Genomic DNA, 13,270 nt, shown 5'->3' with positions numbered 1-13,270 from the left:
ATTATCTATGATACACACCCCATTCCCTGCTATCCGGCCTATCCGCAACAACCTTCCACAAGCTTCAACTTATTCAAAGGTCCGCAGCTGTTTCCTCGCGGGTATTAAGTGCCACACTCCCATCCTCTCCAAGCTCCACTGACTTCCCATGCCCCAGTGAGCCAAGTTCAAAACTCCTGCTCTACCCTACCTGGCTGACCTCCTCGGACACCAAACCTCTCCTCACCTCTGCCTTCCTTCACACCATCACTGGCGGCCATTCAGCCATGATGCTCCTGCCTGCTGGAGTTCCCTTTGCTTTGCCACCTCCTCCCGCTTTCAAAGGTTGACTGTGCCTTCCGTTCCCCATCCTAGACCCCTCCGTTCACTTGCCCTTTCCCCATGCTTAGTGTCCTCCTTATTTCTTTCCAATTTTCTGTAAAGTGCTTGCAAATGTTTTCCTGTACATGCTATATAAATGCAAGTTCTTGTTTCAAAAGGCTGTTAGCTAGAACACTATTATGTCTCCTACCACCCTACCATAATTATATTAACATGAAGAAAAACGACAAAATCTGGAAATCTCCAACAAAAACATAAACCAATGGCCTTCTTCAACCAATTTGAGTGGGGGTGGGTTACAGAAAAGTGTTTTCACTTTAAGCAAGAAAAATGTTTTGCGAGAATAATGTTCTGCTTTGGTTATAAATCGAGAAACCCAAATGAAGAGCTGGATTGGAAAGAGTAGGAGAGAAGACTTGGTCAATCAGGAAGTCACCTTTGGGACAGGCCAGATGGCCTGCAGGGTCATTTCCCATCGTGTACTATAAGAACATAAGAACATAAGAAATAGGAGCAGGAGTAGGCCAATCGGCCCCTCGAGCCTGCTCCGCCATTCAATAAGATCATGGCTGATCTGATCCTAACCTCAAATCTAAAGAACACAAGAAGTAGGAGCAGGACCCGGCCACTCAGCCCCTGGGCCCGCTCCGCCACCCACAGGGCCTTGACCGATCCGAACTCAGCTTCATGTCCAATTTCCTGCCTGCTCCCCGTAACCCCTAATTCCCTTTACTTCGAGGAAACTGTCTATTTCTGTTTTAAATTTATTTAATGATGTAGCTTCCACAGCTTCCTGGGGCAGCAAATTTCACAGACCTACTACCCTCTGAGTGAAGAAGTTTCTCCTCATCTCAGTTTTGAAAGAGCAGCCCCTTATTCTAAGATTATGCCCCCTAGTTCTAGTTTCACCCATCCTTGGGAACATCCTTACCGCATCCACCCGATCAAGCCCCTTCACAATCTTATATGTTTCAATAAGATCGCCTCTCATTCTTCTGAACTCCAATGAGTAGAGTCCCAATCTACTCAAGCTCTCCTCATATGTCCGCCCCCTCATCCCCGGGATTAGCCGAGTGAACCTTCTTTTGTACTGCCTCGAGAGCAAGTATGTCTTTTCTTAAGTATCCTATGTTCATAGTTAAAAGACACCAATCGAACATCAGAAAGTGAAGAGGTTAATGAAACATTCGTGTGCCATGACCTTCAAGTCAGAGGTCACTGGCTGCAGTAATTAATTGTCAGTTAGACCATTAATCCTATCTGCTGCCATCAGTAGGCCTCATTAACGCTGCTACTAAATAGTGATTGGGTGTCAGTTGATATTGGCAGAAATTGGGCTGGCACTTTGATTGCTGAATGTGTCACCATTCAGCTGGATCCACCAGCTGTTTACTATAAGAACCAGAGGATAATAACACTTATCCCGTTTGTGTGGGGCTTGAGGTCTGAGGCATTTATTACATTTCTTTCGGGCAACCTAATTAAATATTTAAAAAACTGGGAGATTTTGATTTCCAGGGGGAGACAGAGCTCCTGAAATCATGAGAAAGATTCAGCTGCACTGCCAAGATATTGCAGAAAACTCTGAGGGACAATTTTCTATGTATAGGTGGCCAGCATGGAACCTGTTGGGAAATGGCAAGCAGGCTGTCCATAAACATTGGTCCCTCAGAGGATGAGACTGGGGAAATAATAATGGAAAACAAGGGAATGGCAGAGGAATTGAACAGATATTTTGTATCTGTCTTCACAATAGAAGAGACTAATAACATACTAATAATAGTAGAAAATCAAGGGGCAAAGGGGAGGGAGGAGCTAAAAACAATCACTATCGCTAGAGGAAAAAGTACTAAGTAAACTAATGGGTCTAACGGCTGACAAGTCCCCTGGACCTGATGGCTTGCATCCGAGGGTCTTAAAGGAAGTGGCTGCAGAGATAGTGGATGCATTGGTTGTAATCTTCCAGAATTCACTAGATTCTGGAAAGGTCCCAGCGGATTGGAAAACCACAAACGTAACACCCCTATTCAGGAAGGGAGTGAGACAGAAAGCAGGTAATTATAGACCAGTTAGCTGAACATCTGTAATTGGGAAAATGCTGGAATCCATTATTAAGGAAGTAGTAGCAGGGTATTTAGAGACTCATAATACAATCAAGGAGAGTCAACATGTTTTTATGAAGGGGAAATCATGTCTGACAAATTTATTAGAGTTCTTTGAGGAAGTAACAGGCAGGGTGGATAAAGAGGAACCAATGGATGCAGTATATTTGGATTTCCAAAAGGCATGCCACATAAAAGATTACTGCGCAAGATAAGAGCTCATGGTGTTGGGGGTAATATACTGGCATGGATAGAGGTTTGGCTAACTAACAGAAAACAAAGAGTCGGGATAAAAGGGTCATTTTCAAAATGGCAATCTGTAACTAGTGGGGTGCCACAGGGATCAGTGCTGGGGCCTCAACTATTTACAATATATATCAATGACTTGGATGAAGGAACAGAGTGTCTTGTGGCCAAATTTGCTGATGATACAAAGATAGGTGGAAAAGCAAGTTGCAATGAGGACACAAAGTGTCTGCAAAGGGATATTGACAGGTTAAGCGAATGGGCAAAAATTTGGCAGATGGAATATAATGTGGGAAAATGTGAAGTCATCCACTTTGGGAGGAAAAATAAAAAAGCAAAATATTATTTGAATGGAGAAATAGTACAAAATGCTGCGGTACAGAGGGATCTGGGTGTCCTCGTACATGAAACACAAAAAAATCAACATACAGGTGCAGCAGGTAATCCGGAAGGCAAATGGAATATTGGCCTTTATTTCTAGGGGGATGGAGTATAAAAGCAGGGAAGTCATGCTACAACTGTACAGGGTGCTGGTGAGACCACACCTGGAGTACTGCATACAGTTCTGGTGTCCTTATTTGACAGTAATAAGGACACAAGTAAGGAAGGACATACTTGCATTGGAGGCAGTTCAGAAAAGGTTCACTAGGTTGATTCCGGGTATAGAAGGGTTGTCTTATGAGGAAAGATTGAACAAGTTGGGTCTATACTCATTGGAGTTTAGAAGAATGAGAGGAGATCTTATTAAAACATACAAGATTCTGAGGGGACTCGATAGGGTAGATGCTGAGAGGATGTTACGCCTCATGGGGAAATCTAAAACTAGGGGGCGTAGTCTCAGAATAAGGGGTCGCCCATTTAAGACAGAAATGAGGAGGAATTTCTTCTCCCAGAGGGTCGTGAATCTTTGGAATTCTTTACCTCAAAAAGCTGTGGAGGCTGAGTCATTGAATACATTCAAGGCTGAGTTAGACAAATTTTTGATCAGCAAAGGAGTCAAAGGATATGGGGAAAGGGCGAGAAAGTGGAGTTGAGGTAAATATCAGATCAGCCATGATCTCATTAAATGGCGGAGCATGCTCGAGGGGCCGAATGGCCTACTCCTGCTCCTATCACTTATGGTCTTATGGTCTAAGCTTCAGTTCATTGATTCAACGGATGGAGATATGGCAGCCAGCACGCCAGCAATCCCCCGGGGTCGGGCCGCATGGCTGGGGGGGGTGGGGGGGACAGGGTTCTGCGCCAGCTGCCTGAACCCCTGGAGAGCAGGGCTGTGGTGTCGGAAATGATCCAAGGCGCTACGACATTGTCTCATTCCCCAACTGAAGCCACGGATCGCCACGTCTGAAAAGGGGAATCTGCAGGCGGCATAGGAACAGGAGTAGGCCATTCAGCCCCTCGGGCCTGCTCAGCCATTCAAATAGATCATGGCTAATCTGTACCTCAACTCCATTTACCCTTAAACACAGAAGATTAAGAGGTGATGTAATTGAGGTATTTAAGATGATTGGAGGAGTTGATAGGGTAGACAGAGAGTCGATAGGGTAGAACAATAATATTATTTCCTCTGGTGGGAAAACCCAGAACAAGGGGGGATAACCTTAAAATTAAAACAAGGCTGTTCAGGGGTGATGTCAGGAAACACTTCTTCACACAAAGGGTGGTGGAAATCTGGAAGTCTCTCCCCCAAAAAGCTGTTGAGGCTGGGGGTCAATTGAAAATTTCAAAACTGAGATTGAAAGATTTTTATTAGGCAAGGGTATTAAGGGCTACAGAGTCACGGCGGTTAAGGTACAGATCAGCCGTGATCTAATTGAATGGCAGAACAGGCTCGATGGGCTGAATGGCCTACTCCTGTTCCTATGATCCTACCTGCCTTTGATCCATATCCCTTGGTAGCCTTACTTAAAAAGACTCTTATCGATCTCAGTCTTGAAAATTTCAATTAACCCAACATCTACAGCCTTTCAGGGGAAGAGAGTTCCAGAATTCCACGACCCTTTGTGTGAAAAAGTGCTTTCTGATTTCACTCCTAAACGACCTAGCTCTAATTTTAAGATTATGCCCTCTTGTTCTGGATTCCCCCACCAGAGGAAATAATTTCACTGTATCTACCATATTGAATCCCTTGATTATTTTAAACACCAAACAGGGTGTAAAATTCCTGTGCTCGCTAAATTAAGCAGGAAAGTAAATCAGGATAAATGCAACATGAATTTCTCACTAACATCATTGACAGGAGGAATTTTGGCCCCTGTCCCTTCTCTCCAGAAACGTATCAAAAGGCCCCCTTTATACGAGTCAGCTTTTTAATTTGGATTCTGAGGGTCCAGCACAGGGTCTACACATCTGCCGTCCGTCTGCGGAGACAGAAATTAATGGCATCAACGCTGGGAGCGGCTGATGGGCGCCAGAGTCAGACTTCAAAGAAGACTGACATAAAAGAGCCTTAACTGTCTCTTGAACCACTTATCCTGTCCACTTCCATGTAACTTATTCCACACATACGCTTCAGATGAACACATTCTATTTGATTTCGCTTCTTAGTCCCAAGCTCCCAAATTTCAACGTTGAAAAAATTTGTAAAGTCCGACTTATGGTGCGGCTTATTGAAAGAGAGACATTTCAGGAGTCATATCTTCTTCACATAGAGATTACAACATGGTAACAGGCTGTTCGGCGCAACCAGTCCATGCTGGTGTTTATCCTCAATGCAAGCAGTAGTCCTAATCCCATGTGCCCGCTCTGTTCCAATGTCCCTTTATCCCCCCTTTCCTTCAATCACCCGTCTAACCTATTCTTAAATGTTGACATGGTCTCTGCTTCAATCACTAACTCTGGTGGTGAATTCCACAGCCTCACAGCCCTCAGCGTTAAAAGAAAGGTTTCTTGTTAGCATTGAGCTCACTGCACCTCATGGGGTCTCAGGAAACCATTAATTAAAACAGAAGAGAACGAATGGACATAACACGCGTGGCGATCGGGATGCAAACCGAGCCGAGTAGCTACAATTTCCAACGGAAAAGAAGAGACAACCCTGATAACATGGATGGGGAGAGTTTTAATCTGAGATACATGACAACTGTCCTTAAGCACGGAACAAGCCTGTTAAAATGGCTGAATTACATTTTTCCCAACAGACTTTATTATAGACAATAAATCCTTTACACTTACAAATGGGTCCTTTCCCTTGAGGGCACATTCCTCCTCCTGACCAGGCAGCGCCGGCCAGTAAATCTAAAAGAGAACAAGGAAGAGAATCGTTAAACTAGGATTAAATAACAATAAATCCAATAAGTGATAGATGTACAGAAGTTCAGCATGCGCCAGGTGTTGCCCCAAAGTGTATTAATCACCAATTAACCCTCCCCAACCATGTTGTTGCAATGTGATATACACAAAGTATATTATTTCCCCTTAATATTTAATCACTCAAAAAATAACACTTGCATTTATATAGCACTTTACCACATCTGACTATCTCAAAGCACGTCACGCAATGAATTACATTTTGAGGTGTAATGACTTGTATAACTAAAACACAGCAACTATTCAGAGCCACCATTGCCCCACAGAGAGGCATGAAGTAATCTATTTTTTTTTGGTGGTGCTGGTTGAGGGAGAAATGTTAAGCAGGACACAAGGAAAACTCTTAAGTTCTTCTTCAAATAGTGCCATGGGATCTTTTTTTACCTGAACAGGCAGAGGGGCCCTCAGTTTAAGGACTCTTCCCAATAGTGACACCTCTTGACATCGTAGCACTACTTCAGTCCAGGGGGGTATGGGAGCCTAGTGGTTATGTCACTGGACTAATAATCCAGTAAGAATATGAGTTCAAATCCCACCATGGCAGATTGAGAATTTGAATATAATTCAAAAAAAATAAAAAGCTATCAATAATAAATGACCATGAAGCTGTCAGACTGTCATTTAAAAAAAGCCCAACTGGTTCACTAATGTCCTTCAGGGAAGGAAACTTGCTGTCCTTACCCAGTCTGACCTTCATATGACTCCAGTCCCACAGCAACATGGTTAACTCTTAACTGTCCTCTGATTTACAAAGCAAATTCAACTTGCTATCCTTAAGGGCAATTAGAGATGGGCAAAAAATGTGGGCAGTGATGACAACATCCCAAGATTTAACTTGAGACAAGTGGACAAAGTCACTCCACTATCAGTCACATGGCAATAAGTGTCTATAGGGCATCACATCCAGGCTCACTCAAAGCATGACTGCACCTTTAGTATTATGGAGTTGGAGGAGAGAGCAGTTTTGTACAGCAAACTCATTTTCTTAGGTAAGAGGTAATCTGGCACCATTATATTTTTTTTCAGGCGTGTTTTTGCAGGGTCCAATCTGCATTCACGATTAGGCAAAGCAGTCACATTATAACTACAATGCTATACACGCTTGGAAGCTAGATCCCTTCTTTTAAGTAGGCCACACTGTAAAGTTCTGCAATCAACCCACCAGTCTGGTCCAGCCTTTCAGTTTAAATAGCTCAGCATTTCATTGCATCGAACTAGATCATTCTGAACAATACACAGTTTGTGGACTAAGCATTTTTGCCTGGATCACTACTGCTTGAAGTATGGGACACAGTCATCTTCCCTGTTGACCTCTCTCTGGCCCAAACTCCAGTGCTGATATGAGGTGCTTATTGTAGTCTCATTGTGCTGGATCCCAATAGGCCGACATCGCTGGAATGGATAAAACATATCTTTCACCGGAGGCCTGTGTGACGTCCGTGTCTTTGAGAGCTAGTCACTCAAGGCCAAGGCAAACATTAACTCAACCAATTAGTAATAGAAGAGGGCAATGTGAGTGATTGCCTTTGTTTCTAGTAGATTGAACTTTTCTCAAGTTTCCCTTCATTTTTAATGTGCTTTAAGTTGTCTCATTTTTTAGCCTAAAGCTAAAAGAGCCCATAGATGAATAGCAGCCCCTTCAAACTCTCCTGGGCTTCAGCTTTGGTTTCCTTCTCCTCCCAAAAGCAAGATCATAGAGAAATATTCTTCATATCAACGAAAAAGATCTTTGTCACTCGGCCAATGTGTGTGGTCTATTTGGAAGGATGATTGTGGGAGGAATGGGATGGGATGGAATGGGATGGGATGAGTGTATGGGTCTTGTGTTACATGCAGATGTACAAGTTAACAAAAGAGACAAGGAATGAAAACAAGGCAAAGGACAAATCCTCGAAGGACGCTTATATGTATCTGCTCCTGCAGCTCACCACATCACATGTCCCTGTGGAGGTTTTCATTATTTGTATGTGATTCGAATGATAATCTGTTTTGGATTTATGCAACCACAGGCACAATGGTTTAATGGCTTCTAGGTCCCCATGTGATAGAATTTTAATCTAATACATCTTTCTTCCGGTCAACACGCAAAAACCAGAAATGTTCAATCTTTCACGGGGTAGGGTGACATACCTTCCATTACCGCCCCCTCCCTTTCCTGAGGGAGAGGCTCCTTGGCCTGCACCAAGTGGTTTTTACTGACGTAGTGAAGCGCCATGGGATGTTTTATTACATTAAAGGCGCCATATAAATGCAAGTTGTTGTTGATGGAATTTGACTGAGAGGTCATGATTGGACATTTTGGCCAATGGAACAGAAGCCCTCTGCTTGGACTATCCGTTAGTTTAAATGGACGGAAAATTGGCTGTGCTCTCCTTCCCATCTGGTTTTCCTCTATTCATTGCACCCAGTTGATCCAATACACTCAGGCCTAGGGACAGAGCTGAATTCAAGAGGTGAGATGAGAGTGACTGCCCTTGACGTCGAGGCAGCATTTGACCGAGTGTGGCACCAAGGAGCCCTAGTAAAATTGAAGTCAATGGGAATCAGGGGGAAAACTCTCCAGTGGCTGGAGTCATACCTAGCACAAAGGAAGATGGCAGTTGTTGTTGGAGGCCAATCATCTCAGCCCCAGGGCATTGTTGCAGGAGTTCCTCAGGGCAGTGTCCTAGGCCCAACCATCTTCAGCTGCTTCATCAATGACCTTCCCTCCATCATAAGGTCAGAAATGGGGATGTTCGCTGATGATTGCAGTGTTCAGTTCCATTCGCAACCCCTCAAATAATGAAGCAGTCCAAGCTCGCATGCAGCAAGACCTGGACAACATCCAGGCTTGGGCTCATAAGTGGCAAGTAACATTCGCGCCAGACAAGTGCCAGACAATGACCATCTCCAACAAGAGAGAGTCTAACTACCTCCCCTTCACATTTAACGGCATTACCATCGCCGAATCCCCCACCATCAACATACTGTGGGTCACCATTGACTAGAAACTTAACTGGACCAGCCATATAAATACTGTGGCTACATGAGCAGGTCAGAGGCTGGGTATTCTGCGGCGAGTGACTCACCTCCTGACTCCCCAAAGCCTTTCCACCATCTACAAGGCACAAGTCAGGAGTGTGATGGAATACTCGCCACTTGCCTGGATGGGTGCAGCTCCAACAACACTCAAGAAGCTCGACACCATCCAGGACAAAGCAGCCCGCTTGATTGGCACCCCATCCACCACACTAAACATTCACTCCCTTCGCCACCGGCGCACAGTGGCTGCAGTGTGTACCATCCACAGGATGCACTGCAGCAACTCGCCAAGGCTTCTTCGACAGCACCTCCCAAACCCACGACCTCTACCACCTCGAAGGACAAGAGCAGCAGGTACACGGGAACAACACCACCTGCACGTTCCCCTCCAAGTCACACACCATCTCGACTTGGAAATATATCGCCATTCCTTCATCGTCACTGGGTCAAAATCCTGGAACTCCCTTCCTAACAACGCTGTGGGAGAACCTTCACCACACGGACTGCAGCGGTTCAAGAAGGCGGCTCACCAGCACCTTCTCAAGGGCAATTAGGGATGGGCAATAAATGCCGGCCTCGCCAGCGACGCCCACATCCCATGAACGAATAAAAAAAAATCTCACTCACACTCTCCCACTAAGACACAAGGAATTGCCCGTCCATAAAAATGGAGCCTAGAAATTCCAGGGGGCTTGCTCCACCGCAGGAAGTGCAGGGAAGTGGTACTTATGCCTAACCATTTGCCCCTTACCCTGAACTCTCACAGAGTTCCGTTCACCCATAACCCCCCTGTGCTCGCTGACCTACACTGGCTCCCAGTCCACCAACGTCTCAAATTTAAAATTCTTATCCTTGTGTTCAAATCCCTCCATGGCCTCATCCCCCTCCCTATCTCTGTAACCTCCTCCAGCCCTACATCCCTCCGAGATCTCTGCGGTCCTCCAATTCTGACCTCTTGCGCATCCCCCACTTCCTTCTCCCCGCCATTGACGGCCGTTCCTTCAGCTGTCAAGGCCCTAAGCTCTGGAATTCCTTCCCCAAACCTCTTTGCCTCTCTACCTCTCTCTCCTCCTTTAAAATTCTGCTGAAAACCTACCTCTTTGACTAAGCTTTTAGTTATCTTTTCTATTATCTCTTAATGTGGGTCGGTGTCAATTCTTGTCTGATTATGCTCCTGTGAAGCGCCTTGGGACATTTTACTATGTTTAAGGCACAATATAAATGCAAGTTGTTGTTAACCTGCCCCAAATCCTGGGGACAGGGGTCCCTTGAAAATAGGGTTGGCTGCATTTATAGTTTTACCCAGTTTGGATGGAATTGGAGGAACCAGCAGCAAATTAGAGAGCAGTTCAATGAGATACAGTTTTGTAAGGCAAACTCATTTTCTTAGGTAAGAGGCACCATTATATTTTCTTTCAGGCCTGTTTCTGCAGAATCTACTTTGCATTATACTGTACTACACTACACTGTACTATACTATACTGTCCTATAATGTACTACACTGTACTAGACTGCACTAGATTATACTAGACTATACTGCACTATACTGCACTCTACTATACTGCACTCTACTGTAATGTACTACACTGTACTAGACTATATTACACTGTATTATACTGTACTATACTACACTGTACTGCACTAAACTATACTACACTATAGTATACTAGCTTGTACTACACTGTACTACACTATACTATACAACACTGTACTATACTACACTGTACCGTATACTACACGACACCATACTACACTACACTTATACTACAGTATTTTTCAGGAGCTCCAGGACTATGGACATCCCACTTTCCTCCACATCACACAGCCAAAGTCTGTAGAAAATTGGAGCAGCAAATACCCAGAACCGTGCCTTAGTGGCAGCGGGAAATGGCCTGGAAACTGGCCATCTCCCTAACCAGTTATCCGATCACTCATTTCTGGGCAGCTCCTCCCGAGTGACTAACCTCGCACTTTTCCCACTTAAATATCTTGACAAGACATTCCCCCAAACTCACTTCACTTGAGAAAAAGAGTAAGAGAGAGAAAGAAAGGGAGAATTTCCACCTCATCACTTTGGATTTTAAGTGATTTTAAAAGGGGGGACTGAAAGACAGACCCCTTCTTTTAAGTAGGCCACACTGTTAAGTTCTGCAATCAACCCACCAGTCTGGTCCAGCCTTTCAGTTTAAATAGCTCTGCATTTTATTGCATCAAACTAGATCATTCTGAACAATACACAGTTTGTGGACTAAGCATTTTTGCCTGGATCACTACTGCTTGAAGCATGGGACACAGTCATCTTCCCTGTTGACCTCTCTCTGGCCCGAACCCCAGGTGCTGACTTGAGGTACTTATTGTAGCCTCATTGTGCTGGATCCCAATAGGCCAATACCACTGCAATGGACAAAACATATCTTTCGCCGGAGGCCTGTGTGACGTCTGTGTCTTTGAGAGCTAGTCACTCAAGGCCAAGGCAAACATTAACTCAAATTAATAATAGAAGAGGGGTTGGGGCAATGGGAGTGATTGCCTTTGTTTTAAGTAGATTGAACTTTTCTCAAGTTTTCCTTCATTTGTAATGCTATTGTGCTTTAAGTTGTCTCATTTTCCAGCATACTTAATTATAATTTACTTAAGTGACTGCCTTAGGCTAAAAGAGCCCATAGATGAATAGCAGCCTCTTCAAACTCTCCTGATCTACAGCTTTGGTTTCCTTCTCCTCCCAAAAGCAAGATCATAGTGAAATATTCTTAATATCAACGAAAAAGATCTTTGTCACTCGGCCAATGTGTGTGGTGTATTTGGAAGGATGATTGTGGGAGGAATGGGATGGGATGGAATGGGATGGGATGGGATGAGTGTATGGGTCTTGTGTTACATGCAGATGTACAAGTTAACAAAAGAGACAAGGAATGAAAACAGGGCAAAGGACAAATCCTCGAAGAACGCTTATATATATATATATATATATCTGCTCCTGCAGCTCACCACATCACATGTCCCTGTGGAGGTTTTCATTATTTGTGTGAGATTCGAATAATAATCTGTTTTGGATTTATGCAACCACAGGCACAATGGTTTAATGGCTTCTAGGTCCCCATGTGATAGAATTTTAATCTAATACATCTTTCTTCCAGTCAACACGCAAAAACCAGAAATGTTCAATCTTTCACGGGGTAGGGTGACATACCTTCCATTACCGCCCCCTCCCTTTCCTGAGGGAGAGGCTCCTTGGCCTGCACCAAGTGGCTTTTACTGACGCAGTGAAGCGCTGTGGGATGTTTTATTACGTTAAAGGCGCCATATAAATGCAAGTTGTTGTTGATGGAATTTGGAGCTCCTGAGAGGTCACGAGTGGACATTTTGGCCAATGGAACAGAAGCTCTCTGCTTGCTCCATCCATTAGTTTGAATGGACGGAAAATTGAGCATGCTCCCTCCCGGCGGTGCAGTCCTTCCCATCTGGTTTTTCCTCCATTCACTGCATTCAGTCGATCCAATACACTCAGGCCCAGGGACAGGAAAATCTCACTCATACTCTCCCACTAAGATACAAAGCAAAGGAGCCGAGAAATTCCAGGAGGCTTGCTCCACCGCAGGAAGTGCAGCGGAGTGGGACTTCTGCTGACCCATTTGCCCTTTGTCCTGAACTCTCACCAAGTCTCATTCACCCCCATCGCCTCTGTGCTCACTGACCTACATTGGCTCCCGGTCTGCCAACGCCTCAAATTTAAAATTCTCACCCTGGTGTTCAGATCCCTCCGTGGCCTCGCCCCCTCCCTATCTCTGTAACCTCCTTCAGCTCTACCACCTCTCCAAGATGTCTGCACTCCTCCAGTTCGGACCTCTTGCACGTCCCCCACTTCCTTCGTTGCACCGTCAGAGGCCGTGCTTTCAGCCGTCTAGGCCCCAAGCTCTGGAATTCCTTCCTTAAACCTCCCCGCCTCCTTATCACGCTCTCCCCCCTTTAAAACTCTGCTTAAAACCTATCTCTTCGACCAAGCTTTTAGTTTTCCATTCTAATATCTCTTAATGTGGCTCGTGTCAATTCTTGTTTGATAATTGCTCCTGTGAAGCGCCTTGGGACGTTTTACTACGTTAAAGGCACGTTATAGATACAAGTTGTTGTGCCGCCCCAAGTCCAGGGGACAGGGGTCATTTGAGAACAGGGGTGGGTGCAGGAAGCAGAGGCAGTGGTAATAGGACGCCAGCCCCATGAATCCAGCTGGATTTCAGAGCAGGCCACTGCTGCTTTTTTTGTGGGGGGACTCT

The 13,270-nt window shown here is 44.8% G+C and overlaps 1 protein-coding gene across 2 annotated transcripts in view; it reads right to left on the bottom strand.

The window, feature by feature from the left end:
• sema3bl (sema domain, immunoglobulin domain (Ig), short basic domain, secreted, (semaphorin) 3bl) overlaps window positions 1–13,270 on the bottom strand; it is a 142,083-nt gene that overhangs the window by 58,861 nt on the left and 69,952 nt on the right. For both annotated transcript variants that reach the window (XM_067998436.1, XM_067998437.1), the window contains exon 3: window positions 5,844–5,906. In XM_067998436.1, the coding sequence (XP_067854537.1) occupies window positions 5,844–5,906 (63 nt within the window). The remainder of the gene's footprint in view (window positions 1–5,843; window positions 5,907–13,270) is intronic.

The sequence above is a fragment of the Heptranchias perlo genome, chromosome 17 (assembly GCF_035084215.1).
Source record: "Heptranchias perlo isolate sHepPer1 chromosome 17, sHepPer1.hap1, whole genome shotgun sequence".
NCBI classification, from domain to species: Eukaryota; Metazoa; Chordata; class Chondrichthyes; order Hexanchiformes; family Hexanchidae; genus Heptranchias; species Heptranchias perlo.
This window is presented reverse-complemented; position numbering and strand designations above follow the sequence as displayed.